Source organism: Thunnus thynnus, chromosome 1 (assembly GCF_963924715.1).
Source record: "Thunnus thynnus chromosome 1, fThuThy2.1, whole genome shotgun sequence".
In the NCBI taxonomy this organism is placed as follows: Eukaryota; Metazoa; Chordata; class Actinopteri; order Scombriformes; family Scombridae; genus Thunnus; species Thunnus thynnus.
In genome coordinates this window covers 28,833,072-28,856,159 of record NC_089517.1, presented here as the reverse complement: position 1 = coordinate 28,856,159, position 23,088 = coordinate 28,833,072, and the positions used below count along the sequence as shown (strand labels likewise).

At 40.4% G+C, this 23,088-nt stretch overlaps 1 protein-coding gene and 1 long non-coding RNA gene across 2 annotated transcripts in view; one reads left to right on the top strand and one right to left on the bottom strand.

The window, feature by feature from the left end:
• The window catches only part of celf6 (CUGBP Elav-like family member 6), a 152,007-nt gene that overhangs the window by 33,366 nt on the left and 95,553 nt on the right, over positions 1-23,088 (bottom strand). The window contains exons 4-5 of the mRNA XM_067594659.1: positions 13,118-13,246; positions 9,204-9,283 (exon numbers count right to left, since the gene is read on the bottom strand). Coding sequence (XP_067450760.1) covers positions 9,204-9,283; positions 13,118-13,246 — 209 coding nt within the window. The remainder of the gene's footprint in view (positions 1-9,203; positions 9,284-13,117; positions 13,247-23,088) is intronic.
• The window catches only part of LOC137186056 (uncharacterized), a 99,568-nt gene that overhangs the window by 6,004 nt on the left and 70,476 nt on the right, over positions 1-23,088 (top strand). The window lies entirely within an intron of this gene.

Here is a 23,088-nt window from a genome sequence, read left to right as displayed (position 1 = left end):
TAATCTGAGAGGAAGTTGGATTTGGGGAGAGGAGGATAACAGGTGCAGGGATAGAGGGAGAGAGATATTGATAATATAGATTATTAATGAACTTTTGGATGGCTCTTGATCCGCCCCAGGTTTGTTTGGGGCTCCATATGTTGCCTTGGACAGTTCATCTGCAGTGGACCTCAGGTGGCACAATGGCTCAACCTAATGCAGCTGTGCCTGGGCTACAGCAAAACAAACATGCACAACATATGCAAAAGTAGTCCCTATGAGCCAAGTTTTGATTTCTACAACAAAGCAAAAACAGCCATAGGGGAGTCCAATTATGTAAATCTTCTGAATGTAAACATATTTTATTGATTGAGTTAACAAGATATTTTGAGCATAAGGTAAATATCTTGATTATAATCGAATTTCTGTAAGAGGCCTGTCATAATTGTGCATGATCAGTGTGCAACATGATTATCCTTTGACTCGTGGCCCACTGCTTATTAAATTTTGAACCTTGCGGTTTACATGCCAAAAAGTTTGGTCTCTGCTGAGCACAACAACTGCACACAAAGTTAAACCAGCTCTACCACTTATTTCCCTCCCTCACTACTTCAATGTAATGCAAAATGAGGCGGCATCAAAAAGATGTGTAAATTACATCTGGCTTCCTGGCCACTATCTGACTGCCAGGAAGTGTCCGTAAATATTTATTGCGGAACATCAGTGAAGTGTGTGAAGGTGCAAATGTCTGCCAGAAAGAGTGTGTGCTCATGTGTGTGTCCAGCTGTGCAGTACTCCACAATCCAGTATACTAGCAGGGGGATGCTTCTTCAAGTAAACAAATCGACACCAACTAATACTAGTTCATACATCTCATAACAACTGTATATTAAACTGGACCAACTCACCATTACCTAAAAATGGATGTGAAATCCACAGTAATTTACTGTGTTTATGCTCAGTTAAAGGGGTGGAGGTATACCAAGAGACTTGTTATACAAGAATATGCTGGGGTTTACTGATAACTACTGCTGCTAACAAATTGATTTGATTATTTATGGAATTTTGAAGATTGGAATCTGTTGTTGGGCCTCATACATTGTGTACGAGACAAAGGCGGGCCTGCACGCAGTCACAAAGCCTGACTAAAGCCTGATAACAAAGAAACGGCACCAAGTCAAACAAAAGGAGTCCAAAACAGACATCATTTCCCGCCATGTTATGCTCAACTAACACCCAGGTGTGAGTCAAACTCTCAGCCCCCGTTGGACGAGACCCACCGTAACCCACATGAATTTCCGTTCCCCAGCCATGACGTCACCAAGTATATAAACACCTGAAACGCTCTCAAAACCGCGCTTCCATCTGTTTCCACAGCTACGAGGAAGTAACCCCTGTACGTACGTTAACTCTAACAAGGCCGCACAATCTCCACCTCGCTGGATGAGTAGGGAATTTCTCTGTGTTCAACTGAGCATGTTACTGGATCCAAAGAAGAAGACTGCTGTGCAAACCAGTGCTCTCACCCTTTTCTTCAGAAGAGAAAAACAAGGATAACCCCACTTTTCTTCAACTGAGTCAACTCTGCTATTTCTTTGGCAACTCTGCCGAGGATCAGCTGCTGTAAAACCCGCCGACAGAGTGAAGCGACGGCCTCACCAGCATCTGAGCCCCAAGGAACCAAGCCAGACCCGAAAGACCGACTGAAACACACTTTACCTGCCTCCCTTAAGAGGCTTAAGTCCAGGCAGAGATAGATTACTAAAGTATGTATTATTTTAAACACTATTGCTGTTGTTGCAAAGTTAACAGACCGTGAATCTGGTTACTGCTGCTGAGAATACTGTAGAAATATTATTGTTTGCTGCTTGTTTTGGCTGTGTTTATCACTCTAAGCTGATTTATGTTTTGTCCAACTTTGTTGGGCTGCTTTGTGTTAGTTTGTCACAATGTGTGAAGCCAGTAAATTGTGTTTTATCTGTTAAAAGGTCAGCGACCACGGCTGACGGATCACTGTCCGTTTACACGTCTCTGAGTGATAAAAGCAATTACTGTATCTACCCACAACTGCTAGGATCTTTTCATGCTTTTGGTGCTTTCACCTCCAACTAACCATGCACATACATGCTCCTACACACACTCACACACACATTTGAGTAGCAGAGCTTAGCTCTGTCCCCAAGCTATCTTATTGTCAGGGACACGTGTTAAGCCGACAGACGCCATTACTCATTGTCTCTGTTCAAATCTCGCAGTCACCTCCTCTGACCAGAACTCTTGTGTGATATTCCTCCAGATGGGTCATGTCTGCCGTCTTGCTCCTCCTCTTCCTCTCTTACACACACACACACACACACACGTGCGCGCGCATACACACATACACACACATCTACATGTGCCATATGCAATGTGTTTCATAGTTTGTAGTTGGATGATAGATGTGTATTGACTGAAGTGCGATTGATTGGTAATTGATTGCTAACGTTATTAACTCTGTTATACCTTAAAGAGAAGTTGATTTGGTATTGTTTGTTTACATATTGTGGTAAAGGCTGGTTGCAAGAGTCAGCACTCGGATTCAAACCTTCAGTGTTCACCTTATGAATGTTATGAATACTCAGATATTGACTTTTTTAAGTGAACACCCCTTCTTGAGATCAGATCCACTGTTTAGTTATCGGTCCCTGACCCCAGAGTGGTGCCCCGTTATTATTCATTCTTATTAATATTTTTCATTAATTGTTAATAATTAATAATTATCTTTGATAATAGATAATATTTTTTTTGATAGTCATTTTATTTATTTCTGATACCCAAACCTGCTCCTAACCATGTCCCAACACTATAGCACTGAGTGGTAAATTGGTTTTGCTTTGCAATGAGATTATTAAAAATGCTGTAGTGAAAGAACAAGAAAGTAATGACAGATGTATGTATGTATTTCAACAAAGAAAAAAATTCTTTCCCATTTTAAACAACCTTTGTGGCCATTCAAGTAAAGATTTCAGAGTTTACAAGGTGCACCTGAATGCACCATGGAGTCCCTGTTGGCACCCACACGCTTTACCGTACAAAGTGATGGAGACACGCAATCGATTTTTAAGTGGAGATAGTGTGACCGCGCCTCTCTGAAGTGTAGATGGCATGAAGTGACCGCAGTCTTCTCTGCGCAGAAAAGCCAGCAACAATCTTTTCTCCTTCACATGATCATGTTTTGATTTAGAATGTGTTCGGAGAGGAGGGGTTATTCACAGATGGTCCATTGTCAATGTGTTTGTGAGAGAGCAAGAGCTGGGCAAGGAGGGGCTGAGAGAATCAATGCAACATGCGCAGCTTTACAGTGACACAAGATTTTACCCATTTTTAATCGTAAAAAAAATAGAAAATCAATATGTGGCTGTCAATGCTGATATTGTGGCAGGTCCTCACAAATAAATCAGTGGATGGGAAACACTGGTAATAATCCCACTACTGAAGAAAAACACAGTAACATTATACTACTGTGGTTAAGGGTGGCAGCTGTGTTTTCCCTTTTGTAAAGAAAATCACTAATTTGAAGGTTATTTTGTAATACTTTCAAATAAAAACCCTCAAATTCATGGTGCAGATTAAATAATTTAAACATTAATTTGAAATTTATTTTTTTTTCATACAAATTCAAATTCTTCAAGATCACCTTGTTACTTCATGGTTCTGCAGGCTGTTACTTTTCATTGTTTTAATTTGTCTCAATGTTTATCGGGTTATGACAGACTGTTTGTGAAGTCATGAGCTGATTGGTTGAGCCAAAGAAATGCATCACTTGATCCCAAATTTGAATAACATCACTGAGTCAGTCTAGGCGCCAAAGTTCTTCACCGCAGCCGGTTTGGGACTTGACAGCTTTTTGGATTACGTTATCTTCTTTTTTACCTGAAAGGATTTTCTTTTTAAGAGTGATTGTGTTCTTGTCTGTTTTTGCTCTGTGTAAAGTTGTCAGATGGTATCATAGATGGATAATGAGGACTTTCTGATATCCTACAGCTTGCTAACTTTACCAGTTAACATTTGACTGCAGACTTCTCTGAAATTAAGGATGCAACAAACTTGGAACATTCATAAATGTGCACTGGAAGATATGGGAGACCAAAACTCCACAAAAGCTTGAAAGACATCTGTTCAACAGATATTTTTTGCAGTGTGGACAGTGCACTTCTTACAGCATGGTGAGGAGTAACATTAGCCTTCAGTCCAGAGCAGCAGCAGCAGCAGGAATCACCAACATCAGCAGCTGATCAGTAAGAGTCTTCAACATTAAAACACTTGGTCCTGACTGACATCAGACATTACACCAAGCTAGTTCTTGTAGTTCAATTATTCACATCTATCTCTGGCTGCTCAGAGGTGTGTTAACATGTGTGCTAACATTATTGCATTAGCTAGTGGTCCGTTAACTAACAGAAATCCATAGTTAACCTGACTACATTGTGTTAAACTGAAACAGCTTCTTGTTACAAATCTAACTTGTCAACAGGCCTCAACGGTACAGATGTTAGCTTTGTATCTTCTGTGTTCATAGAGCATGTGAGAATACTATAACATGTGTTTAGCCTGTGTCACCCCCGGCTAACTCAGCACTGTTATACCAGTTCACTGTGAAAACAGCACCCTATTTTTTTTTTCATTTGTAACTTAATAATTAATTACTCTAATGTTAGGTCTGATAGAGATGGGAAAATGAGGTACAGAAGAATATAGTCTACCACCAAACTGTGTGAAATTACTGTGCTCTAAGATGTTAATGTTTTTAGTCTTGCGTTGAATCTTCCTCAATACAAGACTTCACTTCAGTTTAAATGAAGGGGTTTAGCCCTGAAGCTAGCGACAACTTCGGCCCAGTTATGCTTGTTATACTATGTGCCTGTTTTTAGACATTTTAATATTTATATTTTGTATTTATTTTGGCTGAACTGCAAGCACCTCAGCAGTCATCTGATGAGATCTGTTCTTATGTACTAACTCACACAAACAATGTTGTCTCTCTTGTTTAAGTGTGGGCTTAAGAAATGACATCAGTATTTTATTAGTTAATTAATTTATTTGAGGATTTATTTAACTTTATCTAACTATTTAAACAAGCTTTGGATTACATATTGGATTTTTAATGTTGTCTTTGTAACATTTGCTAATGTTTATAATTTATCCTTATATATATTTATAAGAAAACTTTGTTGACCTTGTGAGTTACAGAATGATTTTTGAGGACAGAAAGTTGAACGTGGTCCCTGCTACTTTTATGGCTAGAGGGGATGTAGTAAACGGTTCCGAAATCCTAAGAACTGGAAACTGAAAAGAAAACATTCTTATTTACTATGTTGAGTTGATGCCCATACAGTCCCAACACTTCCCGCCATTGCTGCTTCACATGAAAAGCTTCTCACTGGTATACCACTGTGTGGCTTTCATTATGAAGAATGTACAGGAAATGCAAAACTGACCAAATTGGTGCTATTGGTCAGTAAATATTGGTGTACACAGCAAAATGTTTTGTGCTGTTTGGTCAGCAGGTCATATTAATATATTGCAAAGCCACAGTGAGCTGGATGACAAAGAGCAGCAGGCAACAGGCTCTTTTACTAGTTTGTGTGAACCAGTGCACATCTGATATGTCATTAAGGGTAAACAGCTTATTTTGTTCTGCTGTCCTGTCCAAGGGAAAACCCTTTGAATTGTGCATCACAGATTTAATTGCAGCAGTTCACTATTCAGCATGGGTATTTCTGCCATATGGAAGAAGATTAGATTTCTGTAAACATGGTATGCACAATCCCTGCGCAAAATGAAGATTAGTAAATCTGTTTGTTCCTGTTCAACAGTTAACAATAAACAATTGTCATTGAAAGAGTTGGTTCTGTACTCATTTATTGGAATTTTAAAGTGTAGTTTGAAAGTTTACACCATTTCATGAATAACTGTAATCTAATTTACTGCAAAATGTCTGGTACTGTTTTTCAATACACAGTAGCATGAAATCACTGTATTTTATATTACAGTTATGTACAGCTCCTGTAACTGTAGATACAATATCATTACAATACTGTTTCATTTTACAATTACAATATTGCTACTGTAAATATAAACACAGTAAACTTACTTTAATTTATTTTACAGTAATTTCACTGTGTTTATATTTACAATTACTAACTGGCAGCAATTGACAAGTGATTTACTGTAAAATATTACAATAAGTTACTTGTCAATTGCTGCCAATTAGTTCCTAAAAAAATCATAATAAGTTTTTTACAATGTACTTACAGAAAAACTTAACTTACGTACTTACACAACTTAATTCCACACTTCTCAAAAGGGCATTTGAATATACACCTATTGTGTAGTACAATCCAGTCCACAGTGCACATCATCCTCTTGTATTGTAGGTGAGATCTCTCATTATATGTTAGCATGCAGTTTGATTCTGTGTAATTCTAAATATGTGTCTGCACAGACGTCATGAGAATAAATACCTGTATACAGTACCAGTCAAACATTTGGACACACATTCCCATTCACTTGAATGAGAAAGTGTGCCCAAAGTTTTGACTGGTACTGTATGTATTCTGTGTCTGTAAAATGAAAGAAGGGATCCTAATACAATTTGATTTACAATTGGGCCAAGCAGCAATATAACTACTATTTACAGCATAACATTATTCCACCACATATCAGGATATATACCCCGGTCGTGGGTAGATAGAATCCAGGCTGTGAAGGGTAAATGTAGAAAAGCCAACGTGTTAACAGGGAGGCTAATAAACTGCAAGTGCCCCACAATATTACCAAGGACTTACTGCCGAAATATCAGAAAGCAGTTAAGGAAGCAAAAAGCAGTTTATTAATCTGACCTCATTTTGAAGAGCCATCCTAACTCCAGGGTGCTTTTCAATATTATTGACTTACTTGTTAACCTCCTTCTAGTCACTGTAATGAAGCCTCGCTTGATAAGTGTTTTCAAGTGTTTTAAATGTTTAATATTCTTCAGCGAAAAGTTGAACTGTCACTGTTAATAATTTGACTGTGATGAGCATTTTTCAAGTAATTTGTCCCATGTTGCTGGAAGATGCTGTGACTTGTATAAACCCTTTACCTGTCCCACTCTATATTACAAAATATTTAGCTTCTAAATGAATGAATAAATGCCTGTATCTTATCTATCATCTATAGCATTTTGCCCCTTAATTAATGGATTTTTAAAAACATGTAAAGGGTTGATCTCAGTCATAAAACTTTTGCTCAGTTCTGCTCATCAGAAGTGAGGTGGGTTCAGTTTTCAATCCAATGCAGTACAGTATTCATGCATGATTGTACTTGAACATATCAAAAACAGTCAACAAAGTTTCAGTGTTACGCTGATGACACATTTATATCTTGATGTAAGAAATCCAAACCCTCACTGTCTAGCCATTCTCATAAATTGCCTGAATAGCATACAGTGTACAGTGTCAAAGGTTAATTACACAATCTTTCTTGGCCTAACTACTGACTGACACACTGTCTCCCAGTGTAAAGCCACTAATTTCACACTAATTTCAGTTTTCAGGAACAGGTTCAAATGTGCTGTTCAAACTTTGAACTTTTGAGAGAAGACTAGTTTCCCCTGCAAAGAAAAACGTTTGCATCCATCAGTAGAAACTGGAGAAAATAGTCATCTGTACTTTGATTTGTTCATGTTTGGAACACAGCCAAAAATAGGATGTTGTCGGAATTCTTCTCACACACTTTTTGTCCCATATAATCAAATTTGCAGCCAGAGGTTGTGTGGCAGCTTCCACATTACTTATTCACAGTCTAAACGATGCAAATTGAGACCTAGATTTGAGACAACCTGTCTGAAAACAGTGAATCATTTCGAAATTTCTTGATGCCAATGTTATTCACTTGCAATAAATACATTTAACCTTACTTTTACACTGTATAAATGCCAACTTGCAGTATATTCTTTGACATAAATAAGGAATATAGGTTGTCCAGACTTAGAAATATGAATAAAGTAAATACAAGTAAAAATTCAGTTGTGGCAAAAAACCAAGACAGTCTTTCAGTCCTCATAACATGAAATCTTTAGCTGTGCAAAGTAAGAAAGTTCTGTTAACGTGTGTTCAGTTGTGGAACCATTTCAGAACTTACAAAATGCTTGTGTTAACTGAATGTCCAACTATTTGTTCGTTTGTTCAACTAACAAAAACAACTTGTGCAGAAACATTGTTAGCTTAAAAAGTTTAAAAGTTGGCTCAAAATTGGCATGATGCAAACCACTTCAGCCACGATCCTCTGACTCATGTCTGGATTTGGCTTTTAGCAGTAGCAAAAGCTGTGTTTAGGCTCTGCAGCTGGTTTTCTCAGCTTCTACATTTTTTCTGTGTAATGACAAACTCATGCGTACAATATCATCCCATACTATGCCTGCACTATATATGCATAGTTTTATTTTTTTTTATATTTCATTCTATGACTCCAGTTCCAACCTTTATACATAAATAACATCATATTGACATATGCAGCATGATGTCTCCTGAGGACACATTCAAGGATTCATGTGCGGTGCAAAGCAATCATATCTTTATAAGACTGTGAATGTAAACACTCTCTATCTGTCTGCCGAAAAGGTAGTTTGAATAGTTGGAGAAGGAAATGGATATTGAGTGAAAAAACAGAGATACAGAGCTTGCAGCTGTGCCCTGTAAGGTGGCAGATGCTGACTGTGGAAATCTTTTGTGTGTGATAACACACTGAAAAATGTACGTGAGACTTTGGATTGTTTGGGTACTTTGAAATGAAATGAGACACTGTTATATATATGTGTGTGTGTTTGTATATGTATAATAGGTGTGTATATATATGTATAATATTGATATATTTTAGATATTGTGTTATCTTTTCTGTGTGTTTATGTGTATGTTTTTGAAATACTCTTTGTACTGTATGTGACTGGAAACAGAGTCAGTATTGAATTTCAAAGAGGCGTACACCCTCCAGTGGGCGTATGCATGTGAAAGGCATGTTGATTAGAAAGCTTTAAGGGAAGACATGGCCTGCAGAAAACAGTCAGCCAGTCTTTGGAATTAACTTTATCTCAGTCTCCCTCAACCGTTGCAGCTACTTCAAAATAAGTAGTAGTAAGTAGTAATGGTATTAAAGTTAATTTTCTTAATACTTTTTACAAGTGTGTTTTAAAGTGTGTTACTTACAGGCATGGTCTGTCCACCATGCAAGCTGTTGATGGCGGCCTGTGCTTCTGCGTGGCTGGAGAATTTGACAAAGGCACAGCCTGTATAAAAAAAAGAGACAAAAAGAGGGGAGGGGCACAACATCAGGGAAATGGCCTTGAATATGGGGGGAAAACATCATTCATTACCATTGTTTTCATGTTATCTGGTTTGTAAATATATTCTGCCATTTGTGTGTTCAGCGCATAACTCTGAATAAATCAGTCTAATTGTAGTGAAGGCATTAGCTTTGTGGAACATCCTGTCCCTCGCCCATTTCTAATTCCACCCCCTCCACTTTGGAGCATGGAGCCAAGGCATTTACTATCCTGACTTGTTTGTGATTATTAATCTGTTTAATATTTACACATTGTGATTTGTGTGCAGTCACTCATGAAAGAGATTATGATGACAAAGGCATAGTATTATAATCTGCCTATCTAACCGAATCTTTGCTCACATATAATTTCAGATTTGGGGGTGGTGGGGGGGCTTCGCTCAGGGGGCATTCAAATCATCTTAAATCTGTTTTGTAGTTAGTGCTCAAAAGGAAAAATCAATGTCAGTCAGTGTTCTGGAGCCTCACTTCATTAATATTTCAAATGACATTAAAAGTGAGTCAAGTAGATCATAATAATGCACAATATGTGTTTTGGAGGCTTATATATCTTAACCACATGATTAAATAGTGTATCAGTGTGTAGGTACTTTAACATCAAGAGAAAGCTAGTGAACTGAAATACAGTGGAACTGAAATGTGGTAATTTTCCAAAAGCTATTAAATTAAACAGAAGCTATTTCTCTAAGCTTTATGGTCGTCATAGACTGCACAGGGTATTCTGTTATGTTCTATTCTTATCCTTGCCTTCAGGTAGCTCGTGTGTTAAGTCAAGAGATACCTAATTAACAAACTCATGGATTAATTCTGCCCCTTTTCATTAATCGAGCAGCACCAGTGTCTTAGAACCAGACAGGCTTTTCCTCAGTTCAATCTCTGGTTTCTTGAGAACTCCTGGTATCTATTTAAAACAGTAACACATGCTCATATACATTTATTCATTCTACATTCCCCAAAGAGTTGTGATGATTCATTTAAATTACAAACACTGATAGGTAGACTCAGGAGATGTTCTGTGTCTGGCAGCGACCCATTCACTTCTACATCTCGGGAGTCAGCTTTGCTTTCCAGACAAACAAATTAATAATTTCCTGACAGAATCAAAAAGATTGAACTGAGGGACATGCAGTGTGTGTACAATCAATGGAGGACAATTTCCACCTTTACCTAAGGCTTCCCATCCACATTCCATCCACACAATAAATAATAAGCAGTTGAAACTCTTGTGTGCAGAAATGTGGTGAGTAGTAAAGACCATGTGTTTTCTGTACTGTCAAATGTCCTCAAAGCTGTATAGATCTACAGAGGAAAACAGATAAGTCAAAGAAGCCTTTGATTCTGTCACAGCACTCTAGCACCCTTTTACTTCACTTGAACGCCCCTCCGGGTAGAGCCAGGAAAGGTCTTCATTTGTCCAACTGAAATGCGTCGGCCTACTGTGTGCCATTTGACTGTAACTCTGTCTTTGAAGGAACAAACGCATTTAACCTTTGTAGTTGAAATAATAAGGGGCAGTTTGTTCTCGCAAAAGCCTTTTGGTTTTGTAGGGCAAGATAACTTGCTGTTGGTTCCCTAACAAGGCTATCAGATATTGTGCCAGGATCCCAGTGACCCCAGCAGCTCTGCCCAACTATAAAGACATTCAAAACTGCAGGGCTTTGTATACACCATCATTGGCAAAGTCATGTCAAACACAATGTACTTAAATTTCTCAAAAAATCAGTGCTATAGCCTTGCTTTTCCTGACCGAAAAAAGGAAAAAAAAAGTTAAGGAACACAGAGCACAGCATCTCAAAAGAATTGGAAGTGCTACAGCCTCATAAATTATAGTGCACATTTGAGTTTTTGAATTTGATGGCTCAGAATGAGTTGGGGAAAAGGGAAAAAGAGAGATTGTATTGCTTTCAAGCGAGAGGATCTGCACTGCCTTTTGAATTCCTGGGGTAATAATATGTATGCATGAATTCCATCCTGCTGGATGGGTGACATTTATAACACAACTTAATTATAGACCTAAAAGCCATCTCTCTATTATTCCTGACAATTCGGGGCTCTATTCAACTCTGGCAGCAAGTGTTGCACTTTGAAAGTACTTTGAGGAGCAGCGCCATAGAGAGATGGATGTTAAACTTCTCGGCCTTTTTATTGGGTGAAGAGGGGTGCTGAAAAGCTTCTGAGTAGCATAAATTTACATCAACAGGGGACTAAGCCTCCATCATGGAACAGATAGCACTGTCAATTTCAAGGTCTGTCTCATTCAAATTACAGGAACCTCATCCCGAGCGAGGCGGCTGGCAAAATAATTTGCCGTAACATCCCGTAATGATTGCGTGGGACTGTTGCACAGTGATAGGACCAGATACCTATATATGAGACCTTTGTCTGGTGGTAGCATTCATAGTTAACACTCCTCTACAGTTTTCCATTTCATAGCAGCGAAACTTGGAGAAAGAGAATGATCAAGGCAGTGATAATAGAGACAAATACCAATACAGGAAATGTATGGCTTGTGAAAAGAGGAGAAAGAAAAAGAGTTGAGGTTTGGGGTGCAGGTGGGTGAAAAGGAGTGAAAGTGCGAATGAGGGAGAAAACTAGCTCCTGTCTTACACAGCAGCACCGGCCTTATTTCATTTCATGTGCTGTCAATCAGCTTGAGGCATCTGAGCGGACAGGAAGAGAGGGAGGGAGAGACAGCGAAAGAGGAAACAAACCAGGGAGAAAGAAAGGTAGTGGGCCACTGGGGCGGCGCAGAGCAATAGACCCGGGATTAACAGTGAGAGGAACAGATGTAGACACAGATAGGTGTGTGGTTCAGTATAGCCAGCCTTTCTCTTTGATATACTCACAAGGCGTGTGTATTATCAACCCCTCTCTCTCGCCTTTCCACACATCCTTTTCACACATTCAGACGCTTCATATAAGAGAATAAATCACAGTCATCTGAGAGAAAGGAAGGCAGAGGTTCCGGGCAATATCGCTGGCGTTATCGCTACAAATATGACTGTGAGACAGGGACCCATCAAAGGATGATGGGGAGGCCTCTCGCACTCCCAGAACAATCACACCTGCATCACCCATTTCACAGCTGTCTTTAATTTGACCATGCTCTACTAACTAGATAGCACATAAGCCACAGACATGAATGCGTAAGCTGTTCCTGAATGCAGGCAAATCTGCCACACAGTGAGTGACAGCAGCAAAACCCAGAGCCAGGCTGCTTTATTTAAAGTGGGACATTATCGTCCAATGGTGTCTCTGGGGAGGAATGACGGGAGTGTGGGAAACAAACATGATTACACCCCTCCACTTTTCAGATAACAGGAAGAGGAGGTGGAGGAGAGTGGTAAGCAGAAAGACGAGGTGTTTTGTGATGTATTTGTTGAGTACAAGCCCAGGGTGAGAGGAGCTGCCGTGATGAAGAGACGGCATAGGAGGTTAGGAGGTAGAGTGAGAACAAAAATTGAATGGAAATGCACAAAAGAGTGAGAAAAGGAAAGTGAGAGAAACGAGGTGTCTGAGCACGGTGACAATGAGGTATGAAAGAAATGCAAGCAAGACACATAAGATGCGGTAAAAAAACAGAATGGCTGAAGGGGAGGATGAGTTATTCAGGAGCAGAGTGGATCGCAGACGATGTCAGTGAGTTCACGGCGGGTGAAGCATGGCTCTTAAGATGTAAAGAGCAGAAAGAGAAAGAGAGACGGCACACGTACAGACAGACAGATGGAGGAAGAGGGACAGACAAGGGAAAACGAGTGGGAGGTGTGTGGGCTCTGACCCTTACTGGCCCCATCAGGCCCTCGCAGGACGGTGCACTCCTCGATCTGGCCGAAGGTCTCGAACAGCCGCCGGACGTCGTCCTCGCTCTGCTGCTTGCCGAGCATTCCCACAAACAGCTTCCTGTCTTCTGGATAGGAAGAGAGGAAGGGGGAGGGAAGGAGGGAGGGTGGAAGAGAGGAGAGAACAGACAAATGCTACAGCTGATGGCACCGTTCCGCTGAGCTGAGAGGAACTTGTACAACTCAAACCACCCACCCTTTTATCAGCAGTCTGCTGTGTTGAGCCTATGCTGTTTCTGTTGCTGCTGCTGCTGTTGTTGTTATTGTTGTTGCTGATCTTACTGTTGTGTGGTGTGCCACCCCACCCTGGTATAAGGGAGATATATTCCTGTTGCCAGTAAGATACTCAAGTCTGCCACAGTGATGTTTGATACAGACGATGTTTGGAGCGCTGTGGGTTTCAGGTAAATGTAGAAAGAGAGCGGGGATATTTTGCTCTGGTAGATGTACTGTTAGATCATCTGGATGCTTAAGTCACTGAGAGAACATGGAACAAGAACATGGTATTACCTTTTCTTGTCACCAAAGGTGTTATAATAAGCAAGAGTTAACTTTGTGTCAAAGGTGCTACCTGCTGGGCAATGAATTATATCCACAGGGGTTTTAAGGGTCTTCACATATTTTCGACGCATGATAAGCTTGAGAAAAGTGCCTCATTAAAGTCTATGTTTATATATACATATGCATACATATATATATATATATATATATATATATATATATATATATACCATGTTCAGCTTTCTGCTTACTGCTTAAGTTTTAGGGCACTCACATGTCTTCTGAAAACTTAGTCACGGAACAAATATAATAAGTCAATTAGACTTAAAAAACGAACATTCTGTGCATTGCGCAATGTTGGCTGAGCAGAAATAATGAATGAAGCTCTTCTGTGTAATGTTTTTTGTGGATAATTATGAGCCAAAGGTTTGTAGATTTGTCATTTTTCAACTCCAACAATCGCATCATATACAAATTAGAATTAAGCAAGATTCACACAGTGCAATTCAGAGAAAGAATTTGTCTCCCTACAATTTTGTGCACACAATGCATTATTCTTTATAGGCTATATACATGTAAAAAGGTGAATGAGATTTTTTTTCTGCCTTGCAGCACAACACAACCACAATAACCAAGATCGCAACCTATTTCTTTCTCAGCCCAGTGATGGATCAGGGTTTTAGCATAAAGCATTGCAAAACATTTCAACTATGAAAGCTACAAGGTCTGGTTCTCATGTCTCAAAATGAAAGAATAGCAAAGCACTACAGTGGGTAGTTTATATTGTGATACATGATCTCCTGACTAAATTTTTGTTAAATCCCTTAAATTGCCCAGCTTACTTCCCACTATTATGAATAAATTATTTTTATTTTTTGTGTTAAGATAAGACAAATATAGCTAAAAACATCAGGAGGAGTGAAATAATTGCATGGAAGCGTGGGGTGTGTGCCAGAAAGTTGTGACAACTTCTACCAGTGCCGATCCACTTCATACTGGCCATGTGATGGAGACTAATTCTATCCAATAACTCACAGTGAGATATGTGACTTATGTGACTGTGTCTTAAAACAAATGCGTATGAATCATGAAAATGTCAAGGCTGTATTCCAGACTAAATTACAGTCATGTAAACTAGATAAAGTTTAAATGACAAGGAAAAGTTATAAAGCCAGGAATATTATACAATCTAAATGTGTGCTGAATCTGGTGTGATTCAACATCTAGGTTGATGTTGAGCACTGACTTTTCCCAATTTCCCAACCAATGCTGAACAAGTAAAATTTGCAGAGTTCCTCCTCATTAAATTTGAAGGGCAGCTCCACCTACACCAATATCTTGACTGCTACTGCATGACATAGTTTCCACATGTGCTCCAGAGGGGGGCACTCTGGCTCAGACGTATGGACTCTATACCACTAAATTTCGGCCAGTCAGACAGCTGGATTTTTCTAATTAATCTTCCCAGTGCCCTGGCATTAGACAGAGCATTCATCTTCTTTACATCTTTTACATTATGCATCCCCTATTCCGTTCTGTTGTGGAATGAAATGGCTACTAGCAAGAACCCATCGCCAGAACTGATGGAAAGTGGCAGGAAGAGGAAGAGGAGTTTATTGGAAATGACACTGTTGATCTTCAGTGTGAGTCATTTGACTGGTAGGGAGCGGGCGAGGAGTGGGGAGGAGCGGAGGGCGAGAGCATCACCTGGGCCTCGACAGATGTGACGCCTCCTGTACCTGCCAGGCCCCATTAGATGCAGCTGTTCTAAAAATAAAACACCAGGGCTTCCTTTTTGCAGCGGGGAAATCGGATCCTGTTCCATTTCTGTAAAGTTCAAATGAGACACGTGCCTGCTACCCGCTTGGCCACACAAATGAGCACCTGCATAATCAATAAGGCCACGGTGCCTGGTCTCTACTGCTGGTGCTGTAGCTGTGGTGTCAGTCCATGTTCCTGTAGTCACGCCTCACACAGCAGGATTTTTCAAACTCACCAGCTGAGCCTGATACAACTGCTCATTAATGTTTCTCCTCTCTTGGAGCTTCAGGGTTGGAAGTGAGGGAGAACCCTGAGCAGATCACCGCGGAGACAACCACTTATACTGTCGACTAGGATTCAGTTAAGACTGACAGGAGGACAGACATCTAGCTGGTTATTGGGCATCAGCGGAGGAGCTGTGTAGTTGTAAAGTCAGCCCTGAACAGGTGCTATTGAGAAATGAGCTTGCCCCTGCACATGGCAGCAAAGGTGAAACATGAAGCAAGGCCACAGTCTGTCCAGAGCACACGTGACTTTGCCATGACTGTCCCTCCATCATTCAGATTTTCACTGAGTTGTCACTGTTACAACTTAAATGGACAGAGTGCAGTTTTACAGGCCTCCTGCAGTGTGTTAATGTTTTGGGACAAAAGTCTCATCTTGGTCCTGGCCCGAGGAGATCTAATGGCGGCTTTACAAGGCTAATTAACAAGCCATGAGCGAGGTAATGAACTTTCCAAATGTGCTGGCGAACGCAAAAATAAATTACACCCCAGTGAAGGCATTAAAGGAAGTGTGAGTGTACTTCGGAGTCTTCCTTTGGGAGAGCCACAGTGAGAAAATGAATTTGGAGCTGCTATCTTTTCATTGCCTGACCTAAGAGTGTCTCAGTCGGCCCACTGCATGCCCTGGCCAGAGTATGGATTGCTATTAATTAGTCCACTTTACACCTGTCTCCAAAGCAGCTCTTATTGGATTTTGCAAGTTCCCGCTCATCTCTTATGGCCACTTGCAAGCTTTAAATTGGCATTTTATGAATATGAATAAATATCTAGTAATGCAGCCTCCGCACAAGGAGATGACTCCAAAAAGTAATCCATTAAAAGTGAGGAGAGGAAGAAAAAAAGCATACTCCTCTCAAGTACTGTCATGTATTTGCATTAAGAGGGGTGAAGACCTTCCTATGGAACTGAGTGAGGATATAGAAGTATGACAAAACTCACTGAGCTAACTGTTTGACCTCTTTGTACTTATCTCTCATTGAGAGGGGCTCATCTTATCCCTTTAACAGGGCTGAGCCATAGAGCTAGAGAACATTTGAGCTCTACAGCACTTCTCTGCTCTACACTGAAGAGACCTTTGTAATCTGCACTTTAAAACCTTGCCACTACTTTAAAATAATAGTATGTGCACATGTGGTACAGTTAGATTTCTATTTTGTATCACTGCATCCTCAAACACCATTAATTAACGCATGAACCTCTGGAACATTTATGCTGTTTACTTAAAAAAGTAATTAGCAGATCCAAAGATACATGTGCTATGTTAAGTTTTATTTCAGGCCTCAGCCAGTGCATGCTCACTCTCTCACACACACTGTCATCCACACGTCTTATTTTGTTTCTACCAAGTGCCTCATCTCCCGACTGAAGGTGGAAGCAATTGAGTGGAAAATGGCTCCATGTCAGTCTGCAGCCATGTCCAAACTGAGGTGGCATGTGGACAGCCCCATTTTATGAATGCAAATAAAAAAGGAGATCAAAAAAGTTATCAAAACACTACTGACATCTGACAATTGCTTGTCTCAGGAAGCCTTTTCATTTCAGCCCCGGTATATTAAAAATTAATGGATTTTGCACAGACGCCATATGCTGTCAAGATTGATGCTTCTCTCTCTGGAATAAAGTGCTACTTGTGTTGTAGGCTGCAGTACTGTATATGCATATAGATTGTGCTTTTCTGTTGCTCTCCTCTTCCTCTGTCTCTCTATTGCTCTCTCTGAATCTTTCTCTTTACCCTTTATTGTCATCCCTCACCCTGCTCTTTTTCTCCAGGCAAAGAATCAGTTGCTGTGAAGTCTACTTTTCAAAAGTTTCTGCTTTTGTTTGCCAATAATGGGAATATTCTCTTTAAAGAATTACTTTTCTGCTCCGGTGTCGTGGTAAATATTTCTCTTTTTTTTCATGATTCTATCACTTATTGCCTGCTGGCGATAGTCAGGGAAGCTTGGTAGTAGTAAGTGTTCAGAAAGCATGGACAGCTGCATCCAACGATAAAAGATGCCTGCTAGGCCACTGGGTGCATTTCAAATGCAGAGTAATGTTCCAGGCAGCACAACAGAGAAGTTGTGCTTCTTATGGACTCATTAGAAAAGCCTGATGCTGGTATGCTGCTGCCTGGGAGGCCCGCCACCAGACACGCTCACACATGTAGGCGTACAGACCGGGTGCATAAAATGTTGGAAACTGCTCTTTAATATTGAGTTGGGCTTTGTTTTTCATCATCTCCTGTATGCCCCAATTGTGTGAAGGCTACAGGAGTCCATTTGGAATCAAAAGGTACCATTTGCTTTCAGTAGGCTTTTTTAAATAATGGGCATTTTAAGTTTACATAATGTTGGCCTTTTTTTTATATTCTTGGAATAGTGATTTTATTTCAGTGTATTTGACGTTCTTTATTTTTTATACAGTGTCTGTTTTAATTGTTTGAATCCAGAGTTACTTATGCTCTGGCTGCAACACTTTCATTTCCATTTGCCAATTAAAACTTTTCTCTTTCTTCTTTTTTATTTATATATATATGTATTTTATCATCAGGTAATTAATTCTGCAAAGTTTGGAGCATTTTTTGTCAAAAGAAAACATTAGTAAATAATCAGTTAGTCACTTGCCAGAGAAATTATCACTGGCAGTCAATGATCTTTTGATATTTTGTAGGCTGAACAAGTTATAAATAAATAAAACTAAATAATAAATGGGTTGATTATGGAGAAAAAATAAATGTAGTTGTATTCCCATGAAGAAATAAACTGTAGAAAATTAAGAAGGGTAGATAGCACTGTATCGAGAAAAGTAATGCAAAAAATCCAGCGAACAAGCAAAACACATACGGAATACATTCCTACATATCAACAAATAGAATTTAATCTTAGGGATCAATAAATTGTTACATTCAAATTGCAGCTTACACATATGCTACATTATATGAAAAATTAGTATGAGACATCATACAACAAAAGTCACAGGATCCCATTTTTGATTATAAAACGTGCTAGATCAAGCATTTGATTTCTTGTTATCTGAGAGTTATGGGACTTAACAAGAGTTGCAAAGATTGATTGCAAGAGCATATCTTGCAATATCATATGGTGGTGCTGGCAAATGAGTGAGGGACAATTAGGCCCACTTGCTTGCCAATGAGTGAAAATGATGACTGAAAGGTTTCCATTGAAGACATATGGAAACACTTTAAAAAAAAACCCAATGCTGATGTTAAAAAAAAACATCTTTCTGACAAGGGAATTGGCCCAGAGAGAACAGACAATTACAGAGACTGTTGATGGTTTCGATGAGTAATTTTCACTTGTCACTTAACATCATTTGTGCCTATATGAACAAAATGTATGGACAATGGGATGAAGGTTCTGGGTAGCAGTTTGATACCCAGGAAAGTAGTTTGAACTACCAGCAGGGTAGCAGGATCCCATCGCAGTTTTAGCTAGTACACCAATGAGATTGCCACACTTGCTGGGTTTCCAACCATTCTTAAGTTGTTTCATTGTTGTAGACTTACACATGTTACAAATATTATCTGTTGGCAATACTGGCCACTTTTTAGCTATAATTTCTCTAGAGGTAGCATATGAGCTTGTTAGCTGGGAGTAGCAGCCCAAAAATGCAAAAAGCTACAGACTGGAATGTTGATTTTCACTAGGATCCAGTACAAGCAAACCTTTTACATTGCAAGGAATCATTAGATTTAATATTAATAATCACAAATATTGCTTGATGGAGATTCAAGTACAGTATTTATATTGACTAGGCTACCAAAAAAATGACAGTTATGCACTCATTTTGCTACTTAGACTGTAGTTTTCCTGTTGTATTACAGTAATGGTGCATTGTTTTTTTCCCAACTGATGTTATGTTAGGATGCAAAAATGCCCAAATGTGATGTATAATTCAGTGTCAGTATGCTCCATTCAAGTATAGTGTCGAAGTCAATGTAGAAAATGTAATGTATGAAGTTAATTGTGCAACAACCTGCATAAAGTATAGTATTTGTTCAGCCACATTCCTCAACCCCCACAAGCCTTCCTTTTGCCTTTACACACATTTAACTACTTAATAAGCCCCATTCTACTTCTATCTCCTGTATAGTTCCTACCAAGCTACAATGGAAATGATGTGCAACCACACACTAAACCTCTCTGCCGCTGGTCCCAATCTGATGTATGCAAGTGGATTATCCAGTATAGTGAGGTGGTAAATGGAATAATCAGAGGAGAACAAACATTCAAATTGTCAGTGTATCAGGCACGATGAGAGGATACAGGCTTCGTGTTTGTAAATGCATTACTCATACCACTAGAGCTGTCACATCCATTTACCCAGGGGAGTGGGAGGGGAGCTTTAAACCTTCTGGTGTGCATGATCAAAAACCAACACAAAACATTTGGGGAAACTTGTGAGAAATTGCCTGTTGCAGTTTTTGTCTCTTTCTCTCATCTTCTCTAATAGCGAGACCCAGTCATATAGCTCTGCAAAGAAAGTAATTTAAATCAATGCCTCGCAAACCTTTAATTAATACCCTGCAATGGTCACTGATGGAAATCCCTGCTTTCTTTTGTCTGGCCGTATGTCTCCATGTCTCCGAGTGTCTCTGTGTATTTCTCAGCATATCAACCGCTGCCAGGGTTCTTCTTGACTTTTCAGAGTTTTGCACGATCGTGTCCAGGGGCACAGAGGGATCTTTTGGCTTCATTTGCATGTAAAGTGGAGCGTGCTACTCTGTGGGCGTGAGGTGCCTCCAGACAGCCCCTCCCCTGTGGCCTGCCAGACTGAGCCAGCCAGCAGCCCTCACTCTTCCCTACCTGCTGGGGTGGGGCATGACAGCACAGCGCGCAACATCTTAAGGTCCTGTCAATCTCTCCACTGGCCGACTGGGGTCAACCTTTTGAAGAGCAGCAGGTTGGCAAGGACAAACACGACCCATTCACAAAGACTCCCTTCAGCCAGACAGACAAAAGGCAAAGACAAGATATTAAAAAGGCTCACACAGGGCCGCTGAGTATCAAATACAGGCATTGCAATGCTCCTGGCACTGTATAAGTATCCAATAAAACCAAAGTATGGGTAGCTAATAAACAAGAAGTGTAAGGAGACTGTGCAGACAAATGTAGAGTGGCACATTGTGAAAAAGTCAATGTTGATGGAGGTTGCTGGGCATTTCGGGAGAGTGTTGAAACCATCTTATCAGAGTTAATAAAAGGAGAGGGTGTTGCTGGCTGACCCATCATCTCTCTTCTCATCAGTGTGGTCTCCAGTCTCACAGCAGTGGCTAGAGGAGTGGGACCTGGCTCCAAGATTGTGTTTAGATAATGACCATCTCCAATCATAGATAATCTGGCCCCATCTTTTCTTCACAGACACAGCGGCAGACAAGGTCAGGGGGAAAAAGATTCCTGGCGAGGCGAGGAGGAGATAGGGATGGGGCGGCTCTGAGATGATTTACTGCTGAGATTCACTCAGCTGCCTCCATCACCCTCCGTTAACTTTCTCATCCTGTCGTCTCTTCCCCTTTCGCTCTTTTTGTCTTCCATCTCTCACTCTCCCACATTCCTCCATGGTCCTTGTACTTCTCTCTCTCTATCACTTGCTTCATCTCTCCCTTTGCACTGCAGTACCAAGGAGACAGAGAAAGAAAGACAGCAATAGGGAGAGAGCAAGAGGAGTCTACTTTTCCTCATTTTTGCTCCTTTTGGATTGGAACAAATTGCTTATGTTTTAAGTGGAGATAGAGTAGTGTGTCTCTCCCTGCACTGTCTACCGAGCAAGTGAGCAGAAGACCCATGCCTCGGTTGTGTCTCAATATCTGTGAGTTAAAATCACAGTTTGATAGAATTGGGCAGAAAAAAAGGGGTGTAAAGCACATCAGATAAATGCGGACTTTGTGGGAAGAGGTCGGATGACTCACGGAACAGAAATGAATTTAAATGCTGTTGAGCTCCCCTCCCATGCTCCTTTCTTTCTCAATAATCCAAGGAAAAAATAAAAGAAAACATGAGTCATTATAATAGACAGCTAGAAAATCAGCTCTGTGATCCATAATGGCAGCTGAGCGTTAGGATTGTGCTTGCACCGAGCCCCCAACTGAGTCATTTTCTGAGCTCTGGTTTTACTTCTCCTGACACTCCCATATCCCCAGAGAGAGGACGTCTCTCAGGGACAGTGTGAACAAAAGAGGGGCTACTGGAATCTCTAAATGGAATAATGGGGCCTAATGCCTGCACAGGCACGTAATCGAGACCCCTGCACAACTTTCCATGACAGATAATTGCCGATGTCTTGGTAGTGATAAATGTGACCGCATTCTAGAGGTGTAAATGTCCCAGTTCAGCCCTGGGTTTGACAATCTAGAGGTCCCACTGGGATTGGTGCACTGTCTAGTCCTCAGCCTTCCAGAAGTGAATCCCTTGCTACGTTCTCCCCCTTAGTCAGCCCTTGCTGGGCTGTCTATTTTCCTTTAACCACAGGCCTTCATAGTAAATCTCATTTCATTGTCAGCCGCGACTGTGGTTTACTTCCCTGGCTTGTCTGCTGACTTCCTGTTGCCATTAACGCTCAATATCTCTGTTGGGGCCTGTCTGCTTGGTCTTATTTCATTCTGTGCTGTGTTCTATCCTGTCCTCCCATATAGAAAGTTCATCTGACAGACTAGCAGGGGCTGTGCCAGCCTAAGAGCCCTCTGTATTTCATTCCCACTGCCTGTTCCTCTCCCTTCTCTTTCTGCTGAAAAAAGGGTAGTAATTGATATTGGGACCCATCCATCCTCCCCTCTTAAGCCCAGAGATCCAATTTATCTTGGTGAGAATGCCGATTGGCTCTCGCCCAGGCCTTGTCGGTCAGACTTTGCCTGTTTTTAGATGGCCGTTAATTAAAGTGCTGCCATGACAAAAATAAGATCTACACGGGGGTGTGTGTGGCAATAGAAATGGGCCATCTGATTCACACTTGACCACATAAATCAGTGAAGTGGCTCAGTCTAATCTGACCTAGGCAGTCTAAATCACCACTCTGAAATGCAAGCGCAGGGCAGACACAGACCGGTTCAATTACATCTAATTCCACCCATGTAAATCTTTAACTGGCTTAATCTGCATTAACCTCAGAGATGTTAGTCACAAATGCTTCAGAATGATCTTGTCAATCAGCATGTCAGTCAGTCTGAAGATGGAGGGAGGAGGCTGTGCAAGAGAATCAGCACAACGTAAAAGCAGAATTGAATATTTTAATCTTTGAACAGACCCCCCTCCCCCAAATATAAGTGATCAAATTTGACTTGTAGAGCTGCACCTGTTGATCCAGATCCAGTCAGTGGAGTTCAAGTCACATCACACATTGAATCACACTGAATCTGACTGAGATTA